At 37.4% G+C, this 16779-nt stretch overlaps 1 protein-coding gene across 4 annotated transcripts in view; it reads left to right on the forward strand.

Moving 5' to 3' along the window:
* Positions 1–346: 346 nt before the first annotated feature.
* Positions 347–16779, forward strand: part of SKA2 (spindle and kinetochore associated complex subunit 2) — a 30809-nt gene continuing 14376 nt past the window's right edge. For all 4 annotated transcript variants that reach the window (XM_040244196.1, XM_040244197.1, XM_040244198.1 and 1 more), the window contains exon 1: positions 347–438. In XM_040244196.1, coding sequence (XP_040100130.1) covers positions 406–438 — 33 coding nt within the window. In that variant the 5' untranslated portion in view covers positions 347–405. The remainder of the gene's footprint in view (positions 439–16779) is intronic.

Genomic DNA, 16779 nt, shown 5'->3' on the forward strand with positions numbered 1-16779 from the left:
GGGAGCGAAGTGGAGGGGAAGTCAGAGAAAAGGCGTGTCACGTCCCCTTTGCTGTTTGTGGAAGCTTTTGTGTAATTGGTTGGCTCTTCTTCCGACTGCACCAATCGCAAGCTCTTCTCTGCAGAACCCTCGCTGTGAAATTAAACGCCGAGATACAGCCGCAGCCAATGGGGAAAAAAAAGGTGCAGGAGCCAATCCTCCTGCGGCGTTTTGTGTCCTTGCCCAACAGGAAAAGGTGTTTCATGCGGAGGGGCGTTTCCCAGCCTCCAATGGGCGGGCGCCGGTGTAGCGGGGGGACCAATGAGAACGAGACGTTGAATGACAGCTGTCCAATAGGAACCCTCAGTGCTGGTACGGTTTGCAGCTTAAGCGCCGCCGCGGTCTGAGGAATGTCAACTATTCAACATGGAGGCGGAGGTCGATAAGCTGGAACTGATGGTGAGTGTGAAGTGAAGGAGATCTACTGGGCCTTTTATTTTTTCCCCGATGGCCTCCAAGTTGGAACGCGATTTGGAGTCGCCGGAAACCCTGGGCGGAGGAGGCTGGACTAGGGCTCGAGCTCCCTCCTCCTGCACCAAAGGGAGTCGCCGCCGCCTGGTCTCTTTTTAACCGCCGCGAGGGAAGGGGTTACATCCGGGAAACTCGTGAGGGAAATGGCGGGAGATGCTGAGGGTGCGGGGCCCTTGGAATTCCTTGTTCTTTGCCCTCAGCTTTGCGCCCCTCGAGGAGCTGTGGTTGATGCAGACAGCGTTCTGTGTATTTCCACCGAAAAGACCTGACAGAAATGGTCTCTAAACGCCCCTAGAAGGGGAGAGGTCGTTCACCCTCCGAGAAAGCGGGGATAGAGGGTGGGGTGGGAAATACACCGAGAGGGGCGGAGAGAAATCCCTTTAGGGCTGAAGCCTTCACGTTCAGCCCGGAGCAGGCTGAACTAGTCTGAGTAAAGGATGCTCTCCTCGCGTGCACAACTTCTTGGCGGCTGAAGAAGCTCCTAGACCAGTCTGGCCCTTCGGCGGGGGAGAGGTGTGAGCCTTGGGAATCTGAACCACGAGCTCCTTTGCTGGAACGCGGGCGGGATTGGGATGTGGATTGCACCAGTGCTCTGGAGTTGCCTAGCTTCATTCATTGTGAATGTAGGGGGCGGGGGCGAATAATTGGAAAGGGCTCCCGCTGCTGCTAGGCTTGTTCGAGGGCGCCAAACTGGAGGGCTTGTCCTAGTTTTTTCTTTTGGATCCTTCCCTCACTTGTCCTCTTTATTCTCTCCCTCCCATTCGTTGACTAGTGGCTTGATCGCCCGCGCTTTTTCCTTAGTTCCCTTGTTCTGTCTACCCCCAACCCTCCACCCCCCACTGCATTACGAATGTTCGGATTGGGCTGGTTTCCTTTAAAATGTGGAATTTGGAGGACGCAGCCAGCATTGATTGATCTCCTGTTCGTTTTTTTTTTTTTGGTTAAAAATAACAAGGTTAAGTAAAAAAGCCAAAATCTCCATCACAATCCGCTCCTCTTCTCCCTGCCATTCCCTGGCGTTATCCTAAAGTATCGTTTGTACCTGTGCTACCCTCCCCGAGCTCAACCTTGGGTCTCCTTAATATCCGCAACATGTAGTGGTCTTTTAAGGAAAACTGTACGATCCTCACCCCCATTCCCACCTCCAGAAAATGAGAGACCTTGATAGATCTTATTTTCGTTTTCTTCTGATGTATTAATGAATTGAAGTGCCTCTAATATATTAATACAAAACCGACTTTCATTTGCTTTCAGTTGCTTCTAACGTTTTCAATTTCGATTTTCTTTGTGGGGTGTGTATGGAAATTGGGAAGGCGAGAACTGGCAGCAAAGAAGGTAGAATTTAATGCAGCTTTCAAAATCTGTAATAAATGAACTTTTAGTTAAAAGTTTGTTATTGTTACTGTTAACCGTCTTTTAAAAAAATCATAGGTTTTTCCTCCATTATGAATTCCTACCTCCAGATGGATATTTCTGCCTAATTGTAAGGAGCTAGATGATACTAATTGTGCTTTTAACAGTTTTTTTTTCCCCTTCAAGTTGGCTTTTAATTTTGAGGTACCAATGAAGTCTTTTCGGACTTTGCATTACAGTCAGTAGTCTCACAGGACATGGTTCAGATTGAACACATTTTATTTTAAGGGAAAAAAAACGATGTGTACATCTTGAAAAAAAAAAAGGTTTTAGAAAACTATGAGGTAGCCAGACTCTTAAACTTTTAGATGTTTGAATGATGAGGTAGTTTTTTAAAGTTCTTTTTATGAGAGAAAGAGAAGAAAGCAAGTCTTCTTGAATTCCTTTTAACTGAGTCATAACTTTTTTTGCTGTTCAAATTCTTTGTTTCCATAATCACGGAAACAAAATTGTTTAAAAATTGTATTTGAACTATTACAGTTGTATTATTATTGCTTTGTATTGATTGGGTAGTATAAAATAGGATAGCTCATCTTTAGATGTGCTTTTAGAAAAAAATGTTTTATCTGTGAGTGGTTTATTTTCTAAGATTCCAAAGGTAAATGATTTCCTGTGCAATCCTCTGATTTTTGGTTTTATAATGTATTTGTTAAGGAATCAATGTTGAATATTTAATAAATGAAATAGAATACATATTATCTAACTTTGAAAAATAAGTACTTAATTTTTTAAGACAAATATCGTCATCTCCCTCCCCCCAGGGGTTTTAACTCCTGATTCAGGAAATTAAACATTTGTTTTTAAATACCTTTTTTAAAAGCCTGATGCTTGGCTAGCAGAGTTGAAATACTCTAATATCTGAGATATGTGACCTAGGATTTGAGGTCAAGACACTCATGTTCCAGCTGTCCTGAATTTATGTTCATTTCTTAGGCTCATCCAACCAAGTAGCTGACCTGGATCACTTAAGGGAAGGTTGGTTAAAAATAATGGAAGTGTTTTTGCATCAATCCTCATTATTAATGGAGGAATAAGCTCATTGTAGGGTAATCTTTGTTCTCTAACTTTCTTCCCTTCACTTTTTGCTTTAGTGTTATTTGTCTAGTGTCCTTCTTTTGTGATAAGGCTAGTGATTATGCACAAAAGGTATTATAATAATACTATGATATTATTCTATTTCTGGGTGGACGTCTGACTTCAGAATGGTTTCTTACCATTTTAAAGGTTAGGATGTTAATTGGCTTGAATACAAGGAAATCTGATTCTTAAATCTCAAGAGTCTTCTCCTCCCATTACTATTTTCTCTTTGATTTTTCTCAGCTTGAAGGAAATCTTATATTTAAGACGTTTTAGGAGTTTACTGAAATTTTAAAATTCCCTTTCATAGCATTCAGTTAAGTAGTGCTAATAGTATCCTGTTTATGACATAATGATTTCCTGAAAGTCTGTAAACTCTTGAGATAGGCAAATGCTTTTTGTATTGTAGTTTAGATTCCAGAGAGATAGATTGGGTTTATAGAAATTGGGAAACTTATTTTACTTTTCATTTGTTTTCTTTGGTAATCTTATTGTTTCATGTGGCAGTTCATCAGTTGCTATGGGGGCACTAACCAACACCTCTCAGCAGAACAGAAATATTTTCACAACTTTGCCTTAGTAGTAATTATAAGCTGTTCTGTTAATACCGGTTCTAAGGTATTAACAACACTCATGTTAATAACTTACACAGCTTATGACTTATTTACAAAATCCCTTTCTATATCTGCGCATGTTTCAGTTTGAGTATTAATCATAGGTTAGTCGTAAAAAAAATACCACTTTGATATTTAAATCCTAGTCTTTTTTTTTTTGACATTGATATAAATGTTCTTAGGTTTTAGATATCTTCTGTCCAAAGTGGCAACCCTTCTTTGTATTCTTCTCACACTGAAGCTTCAACTGATGCAAGATACTTTTATGTCTTTCCTATTACTGCTAACGAATGCTCTGACTTTATTGCACTACTGTACTTTACAGCTAGCAGTGCAATAGTATTGTCAAAGCATCTGAAAGCAGAACATACACCAGAATTTTGATTCTTGCCTTACATCTTTCTTCAGTGTCTGTGAGTAATTTACCACAACCTGTGTTCCTGAAAACTATAACTTTATTACCAAGAGTATATGTTTTAGAGAGTAATAATTTGAAAAAATAAATTTTCAAATAATTAAAAATTCACCACTGTAATGCATTATGAACCACATCGAGAAAATAGATTTTATAGCTAACGTCATTATGACTTGTCTAAACATGTAATACTTTGTTATTTGATTCTTTCTGTTATAGATTTGGATAGGTTCTGCCTAGTCTCAGGTTTTATTGAGTTTGAAGGTGAATTAGTAAGTGATGAAAACAATCTCCGTTGTATATTTCCTCTGGTAACCTGCCTTATCTTAATTGGTGTTAATTTTGTGTATTGCTTAATAAATGCTTGAGTTTAAAACTTCAGAATGCATGTTTTAAGGTTCTTTTTGTAATTGTGAGATACAATAAAATGTGAATCTATCACTTCTTTTTTCGTAATCAGTTTGAGATATAATTACATAGAGTAAAACTCAATAGTTCTAGTTGTACAGTTTGATGAGTTTTGACATGTGTATAGTCATGTAACCACCACCACAGTTATGATATGCCATAAAAATTACTCTTATAACCCTTTGCAATAAACCTCCTCCCAAACTCTCTGGCAACCACCAATCTCCAGTTTTGCCTTTCCTAGAAGTTCATAAAAATGCAGTTATATACACAGAGCTTCAAGTCTTTGTGTCTGGCTTTTTGCACTTAGCATAATGCTTTTAAGATTCACCCATATTGTATGTATGTATTAGTAGTTGCACCATTTTTATTGATGAGTAGCATTCTGTTGTTTAGAATATCAGAAATTATTTATCTGTTCACCAGATTATGCCCGTGATTTTATTCCCAGATTTTGCCTATTATGAATAAAGTTGTTTAAACATTATAATACAAGTCTTTTATGGACATAATGTTTTTGTTTCTGTTGGGCAGCATCATAAAAGTATGATCTTATAAGAAACTGCTAAAATCTTTTTCAAAGCTCTGTCTTAGGGTTCTAGTTTCTCCAAATCCTCACCAACATTTAGTTAATACTGTCAGCCTTCATTTTAGCCGTTCTGATGAGTGTGTAGTGGTAACTCCTCGTAGTCCTAATTTGCATTTCCTTAATGATGTTGAACATCTTTTCATGTGCTTATTTGAAGTTGGTATATCTTTAGTGAATATATGTTAAAATCTTTTGCCTATTTTTAAATTGAGTTTTGTCTTTGTATTAATACAAAATTCCTTTAATTTTATCTATTTGCTTTCTCGCTGTCTTAACAGTATTGAATCTTCTGATACATGAACATTCTTCTGATACCTTTCTGATACAGGTCTTACTTAATTTTATAGCCTAGTGTGATTTCTATTGGTGTTCTGTATCTTAAAAGTAGAACAAGAACAGTAATGATATAATGTGTGTTCTAAATACATTGACTTTCAAGAAAAAATTAAGCTGTTTGTTAAGCAAATATCCTTAAAAGATGGCTAGGAGGATAGATAACAGGAAAGAAAGATACCTGAGATGTTAGGAATGAATACAAGGACATTATTTGTAGGGAATGAAGAACACGATTACTCACATAAAACCACTTTCTTCTAAATTTTATTTATAAAATCTCTTCCTGAATTACCTTTCCTGGCTTCAAGTATAGCTGTTTTCCTCTTCTTTGGTTTTAATTTCCTGCTGTTCACTCGTGGGCTGTTCGAGCAGTGGGTGGAAGTTTGTGCTTTCTTTGTTTGTCTTGGCCATGCTGCATGGCATGTGGGCCTGAACCTGTGCCCTGCAGTGGAAGTGCAGAGTCTTAACCAGTGGACCTCCAGGGAAGTCCCAGAATTTTGTATATTTTAATAATGAAAGATATTACATGGGGAGGGACTAAAAGACAAAACTGCTAATTTGAAGACTTTTCTTCTTCCTTGGAGCAAAGTAAAAGTTTTTTTTTTTTTACATTTTATTTTATTTTATTTTTATTTATTTATTTATTTATTTATTGATTGATTGATTGATTGATTGATTGGCCCTGAGGCATGTGGAAGCTTAACTCCCTGCCAGGGATTGAACCCTCACCCCCTGCATTGGAAGGCGAAGTCTTAACCACTGGACCGGCAGGGAAGTCCCTAAAAGTTTTAAAACATACAAAAAACTTTGTTAGTCAAACATAAGCAAAGATTCAAACATTAGCAAAGATTCATCGTTAAGAATATCCCAGATATGGACTTCCCTAGTGGTCCAGAGGCAGCGGTTCTGCACTCTCACTGAGGGGGCCTGAGTTTGGTCCCTGGTCAGGGAACTAAATCCTACATGCTGAAATTAAAGACCGCAACAAGGATTGATGAATCTATGCCTTGCGACTAAGACCTGGTGCAGCCAAATGAATAAAGAAATATTTTTTAAAAAGAATATCCTAGATAAAATTTATTCTTAATTATATTTCAGAAGGTTATACTTCTAATTTATCTTAATGTATAGCATTTTAAAAGTTTAAATAAGTTAGTCCTTGGTTGATCTCATTTTTCCAAGTTTTTATTTGTCTATTTATTTATTATTGACTGTACTGGTCTCCATTGCTTTGCATGCACTTTCTCTCTGGTGCCGCACGTGGCGGCTTCTGACGGTTGTGGAGCATAGGGGTATAGGCTACAGTAGCTGCAGCACGTGGGCTCAGTCGTTCTAGTTCCGGGAGGTACATTGGAAAGAGGCACCTAACCAGGTGTCTTGTTAGAGGTGAGATACAATCTGAGATTGGAAGGATGAGTAGGGATTAGCCAGTGAAGGGAACGGGAAATGTTCCAGGCAAAGGAAACAGTGCATGTTCAAGTCCAGAGGTGCTATCCATGTGAGGGAGACTGCACGTGGCTCAGTACAGTGTCAAGATGGTTGAAATGGGGAGCAAGAGGGTTGAGATGAAGAACCAGTAAAATAAATTGTAGCTATTTAGTTGAAAACCTTCACCACGCTCTATAACATTCCTAAACATCTAAAATTATTAAATATTCATGTTCTGTAGTAATCATGAACCTATGTTCCTTAATTTAAAAAAAATTTCCATGTAAACATCTCTGGTTTGGGGTAAATTATAGGGAAATTTAGTGCCTTCTGACCGAATCATTATATATTGATTTTTGTGTTCTATAGTCTTTATTGCCCTATTTATTTATAAGGCTTGTTCAAGGAAGATGTATGCCCTGGAGTGAAATCTTACCAGGCAACTCACAGAACTACAGTCAGGAAGAGAATCATCAACTTAGCCCAGCCTAGAGCACTTGAACCCAGTCAAGCGGCAGATTCATAAGAATAGATTATTTGTTGTTTTTAAGCTACTGAGTTTCAGGTTCCACAGTATTGAAGTGTGCTGCTTTAATCTAGGCTGCCAAAACTTATTATATCCTTTTGCTAGCATGTTGTCTCATCCATTTTTAGCAGTGTACTCTGCTGCTGCTAAGTCGTTTCAGTCGTGTCCGACTCTGTGCAACGCCATAGACGGCAGCCCACCAGGCTCCGCCGTCCCTGGGGTGTTCCAGGCAAGAACACTGGAGTGGGTTGCCACTTCCTTCTCCAATGCATGAAAGTGGAAAGTGAAAGTGAAGTTCCTCAGTCGTGTCCAACTCTTAGCGACCCCATGGACTGCAGCCTACCAGGCTCCTCTGTCCATGGGATTTTCCAGGCAGGAGTACTGGAGTGGGGTGCCATTGCCTTCTCTGCAGTGTAGTCTAGTTGTGTGTTAATATTATCTCACGAGTAAAAGAAACATTGTGTTTGACCTTAATGAGTAACCAAGGGTAAAGCATGCAAAGGTATGGTTCTGTGCAAGTTTCTCTTTCTGGTCCTGAGCTTGATGACATTTAGGGATACCTCAATTTAGGATTGTCAGACTTAGTAAATGAAAATATAAATTGTCTGGGAATTCCCTGGTGGGCCAGTGGTTAAGATTCCGTGCTCTCCAAATGAAACAGACAAAGGATTAATTTCCAAAATATATAATAAGCAGCTTATACAACTCATTACCAGAAAAACAAACAACCCTGTCAAAAACTGGGAAAAAGACCTAAACAGACATTTCTCCACAGAAGACATACAGATGGCTAACAAACACATGAAACGATACTCAACACTGCTCATTATTAGAGAAATGCAAATCAAAACTACAATGAGATATCACCTCACATAGGTCAGAATGGCCATCATCCAAAAGTCTACAAACAATAAATGCTAGAGAGGGTTGGAGAAAAGGGAGCACTTTTGCACTGTTGGTGGGAATGTAAATTGATACAGCCACTATGAAGACAGTATGGAGATTCCTTAAAAAACTAGGAATAAAAGCACCATATGACGCAGCAATCCCATTCCTAGGCATATACCCTGAGGAAACCAAAATTAAGAGACATATGTATCCCATTGTTCATTGCAGCACTGTTTACAATAGCTAGAACATGGAAGAAACCTAGATGTCCATCGACAGATGAATGGATAAAGAAGTTGTACATATACACAATGGAATATTACTCAGCCATAAAAAAGAATGCATTTGAGTCAGTTCTAATGAAGTGGATGAAGCTAGAACCTATTATACAGAGTGAAGTAAGTCAGAAAGAGAAAGATAAATATTGTATTCTAACACATATATATGGAATCTAGAAAAATGATACTGAACAATTTATTTGCAGGGCAGCAATGGAGAAACACATAGAGAATAGACTTATGGACATGGGGAGAGGGGAGGAGAGGGTGAGATGTATGGAGAGAGTAACATGGAAACATATTACCATATGGAAAATAGATAGCCAACAGGAATTTGCTGTATGGCTCAGAAAACTCAAACAGGAGCTCTATATTAACATAGAGGGGTGGGAAGGGGAGGGAGATGGGAGGGAAGTTCAAAAGGGAGGGGATATTTGTATACCTATGGCTGATTCATGTTGCGGTTTGACAGAAAACAACAAAATTCTGTAAAGTAATTATCTTTCAATAAAGAAAAAAAAAAAAAAGATTCTGTGCTCTCACTACCAAGGTCCTGGATTCAATCCCTGGTTGAAAACTGAGACCCACAAGCTGTCTGGCCAAATAAAAAAGAAAAGATGCCCAGTTAAATTTGAATTTCAAATAGGCAATAGGAAATTTTTTAGTATAGTTATGTCCAAATATTGCATGGGATGTACTTAGAAAATTTTTTTTATTGTTTATCTGAGATTCAGGTTTAACTGAGTGTCCTGTATTTTATGTATCAAACGCCCTTTCAGAATGCATTTTCATACAGTTATGAACAGAGTACATTAGATTGTCATATTTATTGGTCAAATACCAGTTATGACTTCTTATACCTACTGCGTATGAGGAACTGTGCTAAGCAAAGTTTAATATATGAGCCATGAGGAGAGACACATAAATCACAAAAAGTCTACATGAAGCAAGAAGCACAAGGTACTGTGTCTGAACAAATATAATCTTTGTCTTCTATAGTCTTTTAGCCTAGTACATAGATAATTCAGACAAATAAATATATTTGCACTGGAAGAGTGGGAGGAAGTAGAAGATAACTTCAAAAGAGAGTCCTCTCTTATATAAAAGCATATTTGTTATGAAAACTTGCAGAAATCCAGATTTAATCTTTGTTTTATTCCCTGGGGAAGGGACAATTTACAACTACAATTTACTAGAGTCATCACAGATGTAGATGACAAACTTATGGTTACCAGGGGATAAGGGTAGAGGGAAGCGATAAATTGAGAGATTGGGATTGTCATATACTCCCTATAATATATAAAATAGATAACTAATAAGAATTTGCTGTATAGCAGAGGGAACTCTACTCAATACTTTGTAATGGCCTAGATGGGAAAATAATCTAAAAAAAAAAGAATATATGTATAACTGATTCACTTTGCTGTACACCTGAAACTACCGTAACATTGTAAATCCGCTATACTTATGATAAAAGTTTTTAAAAAAGGACTTTGTAAATCAAAGTTAAAAAGAAAGGGAAGGGACAGTTATCTTGCTTTTTATATGTTCAGGCAATATGCTTAGCATTTGGATCTCAAAAGCAATGACTTTTTTTTTTTTAAATTAAAAAAAGCAGATTATCTCTTGGAACTTACATACATACTGTACTCAGCCCCTCAGCCCCAATCTTTAGGAGTTCACAGGTTCCGTTTAGTTGGCAATCTACTTTGTTGCTTTATCGTCGACACTAAGACAAGCTACAATTTTACAGTGACAGTTATTCATTTTTTTTTTTTTTCTTTAGGCTATGGATCCTTAAAGGAGCTTCATCTCACCAGAATAATGTAGACAGATACATAAAATTGCCAAATATCAAGAGGGGATTTATAGAACCTTGCCCCAATAAGATCATGGGATATCTGCTATTCAGAGGTTGAAGTGATTTGACATAAATGATGAGACATCATTAATCTTGCATCTTTTTATACAGATTGTATAAAAATTGCTACCAAAGATGTATTACCCCAAGATTATACCAAGTTTTTGCCATAGGTATTTACATTATTCTAACTGTGGTCTGCAATTTAGGAATGTACCTGTTTTGTCATATTTGATGACATTCTGACTTTATACTCTGAAGATAGTATATCATGAATATTTGATATATACATATTAAACAATATTATAACCCATTACACAATATTATTCTCTATATATTACATATAAATATATATTTAAGACATCACCAACTCGATGGACATGAGTTTGAGTAAGCTCCGGGAATTGGTGATGGAGAGGGAAGCCTGGCGTGCTGCAGTCCATGGGGTTGCAAAGAGTCAGACACGACTGAGCGACTGAACTGAACTGAAGAGCATGCTATTTACCAGGCGCTGCTAGAGAGTAATGATTTTTAAAAATAACAGTGAGGCAACTTCTAGGCAGACCAGTGGTTAAGAATCTGCCTTCCAATGCAGGAGACGCAGGTTCTATCCCTGGTCAGGGAACTAAGATCATACATACTGAGGGACAACTAAGGCATCCTGCCCACAGCAACCAGAGAAGCCCACAAGCTCTAGAACCCTTGTTCCACAAGAAAGACCCAGAGCAGCCAAAGTAAAACAACAAAGTGATTGAAAAACATAAATTACCAAAAAAAAAAAAAAAAAAAAGCAGTGAAATTCAGTGTGGCTGCGGTGTAAAATGTGAAGTTTCAGTGAGAAAATTTAAATTTTTAAAAGTTTTATTGGAGTATTTATTGATTTACAATGTTGCATTAGTTTCCCCTGTACAGCAAAATGAATCAGTTATACATGTACACATGGAGAGTGTTAATTTTTGTTAAGAATCAAACTAAGAGTTGAAAGTAATTTCACAGGCATTGAGAAACTAATAATCTTTAAGAATGACAGTATGCAGAATGTGAGTGCGTGCATGTTTAGTCGCTCCATCGTGTCCAACTCTTTGTGTCTGCAAAAGGACTGTAAGCCAGGCGCCTCTGTCCACCGGATTTTCCAGGCAAGAATACTGGAGTGGGTTGCCACTGTTTTCTCCCGGGGATCTTCCTAATCCAGGGAGCCAACCCTACACCTTCTGCCTTGGCAGGCGGATTCTTTACCACTGAGCTAACTGTTAACACTTAAAAAAATAGTTATTATACATGTAATACATATTCATTGTAATTTAATTAGAAGACAGATATGCAAAAGGAGAGAAAGACCCGACAATTCCAAGACAAGACTATGTTGTAGGGGCTTCCTTGGTGGTCCTGTGGTTTAAGAATCCACAGGGGACTTGGGTTTGAGCCCTGGTCTGGGAAGATTCCGCATGCCGAGGAGCAGCTAAGCCCGTGTGCCACAACTTCTGAGCCCACGTGCTACAACTGCTGAGGCCTGTGTACCTAGAGCCTGTGCTCTGCAGCAAGAGAAGCCCACACCCTGCAAGGAAGGGTCGTCCCCACTGGCCTCAACTAGAGAAAGCCCGTGTACAGCAACAAAAGACCCACCACAGCCAAACAATAAATAATTAAAAAAAAAAGACTGTGTTGTATATTCTAGATTCTGTTGTAGGTATATTTTTAACTGTTTTTTTTCTAAACCAGGTTTATTCTATATATTACGAAAATCTGTTCCTTGTAGTCCAGTATATATGTCCATAGCACAGTTAAGATAAATAACCTAAGATCCTGAAAACTTTAAAAAACAGTTCAGTAGACTACTTTAACTGATAAAATCAGCCTTATGTGTACTACCCTCATAATTGTCTCATAAAAGCCTGCAGGTTAGGAACTGATGCACCTGAAACTTCATGCTTTCTTCTGCTTTGATATTGTTATTTGCCTGAAACAACATGTCTGTAACTGGGTGCTTGTGCATATTGCTGCTTCTCTGTTTCAGACAAGCATAGACATGTGTTTGTTCTGTCTGGAAGAGACTGGATAATAGCTCTCTAGCAGAAATAGACAAGAAAACAATTGTGATTGTGTAGACATTAGAGGTGGCTCTCAACTTGTTAAGAGCTTGAAATATTTCTTCTTAAAACAGGCTTTAGAGGGTGGTTGGATTCCCTGGCTATTCTTTCAAGTGAGTGAACTTTAATCTGTTCCCTTTTGTCATTGAACATTGGTCTGTATGTTAAAAACTCGGGATATAAAAGTGGAAAGACAAGGGTCTTGCCAGCAAGAGACTTGAAATCAAAATGGGGACACTGCCATGCAAACAAATGATTGTAGTATAAGACATGAAACGAGAAGCCTCAGCCATGAAAAGAAAAATGAAAGTAGATAAAAGTTTCTAAATCTGTTGGAGAGAGGAGAATGTAAGGAAAAGCGTGCTTTAAGTAGGTTCTTTGGTTGATAATACAGCTAACCTAGATCTAGGAGTAATAAGATACCTAATTCTCCCTTAAAACGTGTCTAAGGAAAATGTATTTCTAAGCTTAGCTGCTGAGTCCAGAATATACCTCTACCAACTCCTCTCATCATAGGCAAGACCCTTCGTTTTCCTGTGTTTTGATGCTGTTGAGACAGGCTTTCTCACAAGAGGATGTGTTTGGAGCTGGTCCTTCTGAAAGGGAGCATTATTGTGGCAGTGGGAATCTGTGGGTTGTTTGTAAAGAGGAAATATTTTTTAAACTGTACTGCAATTATATCCTGCTGTCAAATATTTTAGTGGTATGTAATATAGTGTGCCTTTTAACTAAAGCCTTAAGCTGGACATAAAAACCAGTACTACAGAATGTTATATACTTGTGAAATACAGGGCATGCTCTTTAAATTATTTCCTAAATTGTTCTTTTACTTGTTCGTATGGTTTCTTCTGTACAATCACAGTCTGTTTCCAAGGATATCCAGTTGTCAGGATGTAATTTGGTTGTCTTTGGGGCTCATTGATTTCCATGGACTTTTCCCAGCTAAATTGCCTATTTTTATTTACCACTTTTGGGATTGATATAAAACTTTTTCCATTTATTTTTATTACTGAGTTAGAGGAAAACTGTGAATATGAAATATGAATGTCTTGGGCTTTAAAAAAAATTCATGTTTTATTTTAAATATTCTAATATGCCTAAAAATAAGGCAGATAGCTAAAACTAATTAAATAGCAACTACACTGTTTTTCAAGGTTTCCCAGAATCTAATTTATAATTGAGGAGGGTTGTGAATGAAGTTCAGCAATATCATTTTGTTCTGTTAATCAGACACTAATGAGTTTTGGAGGCTGTCATAATTGGTTAGTAAATTTCCTACAGTGTAACTGAAAATTTTCCTGTTTATTACCAGATCCTAGAACCCTATCGATATTGTCTCTGCTGTGTAAATAGCTCTGAGTAGTGCAATATTGCTTATAGGGTTTTGGTGTTTGGGAAGAACAATGGGCAGGTTGCAGAAACAATGTAGCTGAAACTGAAGCAACAGTTGTTTTCGTAGCTAGTTTTTAATACAGACATTAAAATCTGAAACTAAAATGTCTAATTTTTATATATTAGAAGAAACACTTTTCTTAATTTTAACATTTTGATAAACCTTGTTTTATTGTAGTATAATGAAATAATAGAATTTTATTGTTGGAAGGGAGTAGATTTCCAACTCTCTCATTTAATAGGAGAGACTCAAAGCGACAGAAGATACTGGAGACCACATAACTGTTAATGAGACCAGGGCTAGAATTTCTGCCACGTATCTCAATCCTCTTATTTTCTTTTTTTCAGTACCATACTAGCAGGTTGTATTTAGAGATTTTTTTTTAATGGACTAAGTGCAGATTTAAAACAAAAAACCCAACTTTCCATTTAATGTTGGGTAGTCTTTCCATTTCCCCCATCTATGTGATTCTCTTTGGCTTTGATGTCATGTGTAACTTTGGTCTAACTACATAAAAACAAAAAGTAATGAAAATAGATGTAGAGGGAAGTCACTTAGACTGTTTTCTTTGTTTATAAAATGAAGGGTTCAGATGAGAGAATCTTCACTGTTTTTCTGTTTCTCAACATTGCATTACATACTTTTTCCTTTTTTGTCCCCGCTTAATCTATAGCCCGGGCTTTCCTTGTGGCTCAGCTGGTAAAGAATCTGCCTGCAAGGCAGGAGACCTGGGTTTGATCTCTGGGTTGGGAAGATTCCCTGGAGAAGGGAAAGGGTACCCACTCCAGTATTGTGGCCTAGAGAATTTCATGGACTGTATAGTCCATGGGATTGCAAAGAGTTGGACACAACTGAGCGACTTTCACTTCACCAGCCATAGTCCACTGACTTGCTGATAAGTAAATACTTCCCCTAGGTATTATCACAAAATATTCTCTTCAGTTCTTCAAGGAGGGTAACATTCTACTCTCAAACCATTGTTTTTCCTATATTTTAAAAAGAGGTTTTGGACTTAGCTGGTAGTCCAGTGGTGAAGGTCCACGCTTCCACTGCAGGGGGCACTGGTTCTATCCCTGGTCTAGGAAGACCCCACATCCACGTGCCATAAAGCGCGACCAAAAACCAAAACAAAAGTTTTAAAATTGTGGTTCAATACATATAACATAAAATTTACCATTTTAACCACTTAAAATGTGGACTCAAAATAGAACTCAGCAGCCTTATGTACATTCTCGTTATGCAGCCATTGCCACCATCCCTCTCCAGAGCTTCATCATTGTTAAACAAACTCTGCCTATGTTAAACAATGACCCCCTATTCCCTGCACCCTCTGTATTTAAAAATCTGTTTAAAATTCTGTTTGTTCTCTGAAATAGTTTCCAAATAGAAGTACGGGCATATTACTTAAAGGGGAAATGGAAAAAAAATTTAAAGACTTTTTGGAAGCAGTGATGTACATATAAATGCAGCACTTGTGTGAAAGTGGGGAGTCCTGAATTTTAGCATTTGCCAGTTTTCCTGTTGTGTATTTTCCACCCTATCTGATTTCAGGTTACCAGCGTGATGTCACAGAATATGGAGCTGGAAAGACATGCGTAGTAGCATGTGATATATTCCTACTGTATAGATACGATAGGCCTCAAGAGCACAGATGAGTGAAATACAGTAAAACTAGGAAATTGTGGGGTTTGTGTATATTTTTTTTTCAATAATTTAATTGTAGATTTAATAATTTAATTTTTAGTGATGCTCTTGTTTAACACTTGGCTTACAAGAATTCCTAAAAATTTAGCTGGCTCCATCATGCCGTTGATTGGAAGCATACTCTTTGGTATCTTATTAAAATATAAATTACTTAAAAGAAGGAACACTTCTTTTTGGTACTATTTGGTGGTTTTTAGTGCCTTGTGGACCCCCAGGCATTATATGAAGCCATAGCTGAAACCACTCTTGAGGAGAAGACTTTGTAAAATGGACTATGGGATTATGCCAGTTAAATTTAAGCAGAGCTAAACTGTCAAGTTGAAAAACATACAGGCTTAAGAATATCAGGTTAAGGGCTCCTAGAATAGAGATTCTATTTTAAGGTAGCCCTGGAGTAACAAATCCCATAATCCTAAGAATTTTGTAGTAACTATTAGGTTAGTTTAAAACAGTTAAAAAAACTTTTATTAAAGTTATGCTTTAGAATGTTGTATAAGACCTCAAATTATACATAAAGCTACAGAACTGTGGTCTATTGCAGCAATTAGATCAGGTCTTCAGTGCTTAGAGCCTTTGCTTAATTGATTTGTCCTCCTCCCACTTCCTCCCCCTACTCTCCATCCACATGTGAAGGAAAAGTTAATTCTTGAGCATATTTTAATATGGGAAATTACACCAACAGGAATTTATTTACATATATTAATACATATATAGTAACAGTATGCTTAAAGAAGTCTAATTATTGATAGATTTAATCATGGCAGCTAATGTAACAAGTGTATAAGACAAATGAAATGCCTCCACTTTTGGAAAACATTTTAAATACTTTTTAGGCAAAGAACTAATACATTTGTTTTTCTGACTCAGCAACTCCTTGATGTTAATGCAAATCAGACTGATTCCTGGGAAATTTTTTAAAACAAAAACTGACTTTTTTCCCTTCTATTTCTACCCTAAAAGTTTTTGGTTGTAAAAAGAGAATGTTATTAATTGAAAAGTTTTCCGATCAAATTTAGGCCAATGATGAGAAATTATTAGTGATGGAAGATTTAGTTTATCTCTTTCTGAACTTTGTTCAATAATGAAAGCTTCTGACTTTTGAAGCATTTTAACTTCTGAGAACCTTTTTTTCTTACTCTACATTCCCAAGTAGAACCCTTGGTTTACTTTTTGTATAATAAAAGTATCTGTATAGCACTTCTCATTAGATCTGAGAATTACTTTTTGTTGGTTTTAGCCTTCCCATTAAGGC

The sequence above is a fragment of the Oryx dammah genome, unplaced genomic scaffold (assembly GCF_014754425.2).
Source record: "Oryx dammah isolate SB20612 unplaced genomic scaffold, SCBI_Odam_1.1 HiC_scaffold_8, whole genome shotgun sequence".
NCBI lineage: Eukaryota > Metazoa > Chordata > Mammalia > Artiodactyla > Bovidae > Oryx > Oryx dammah.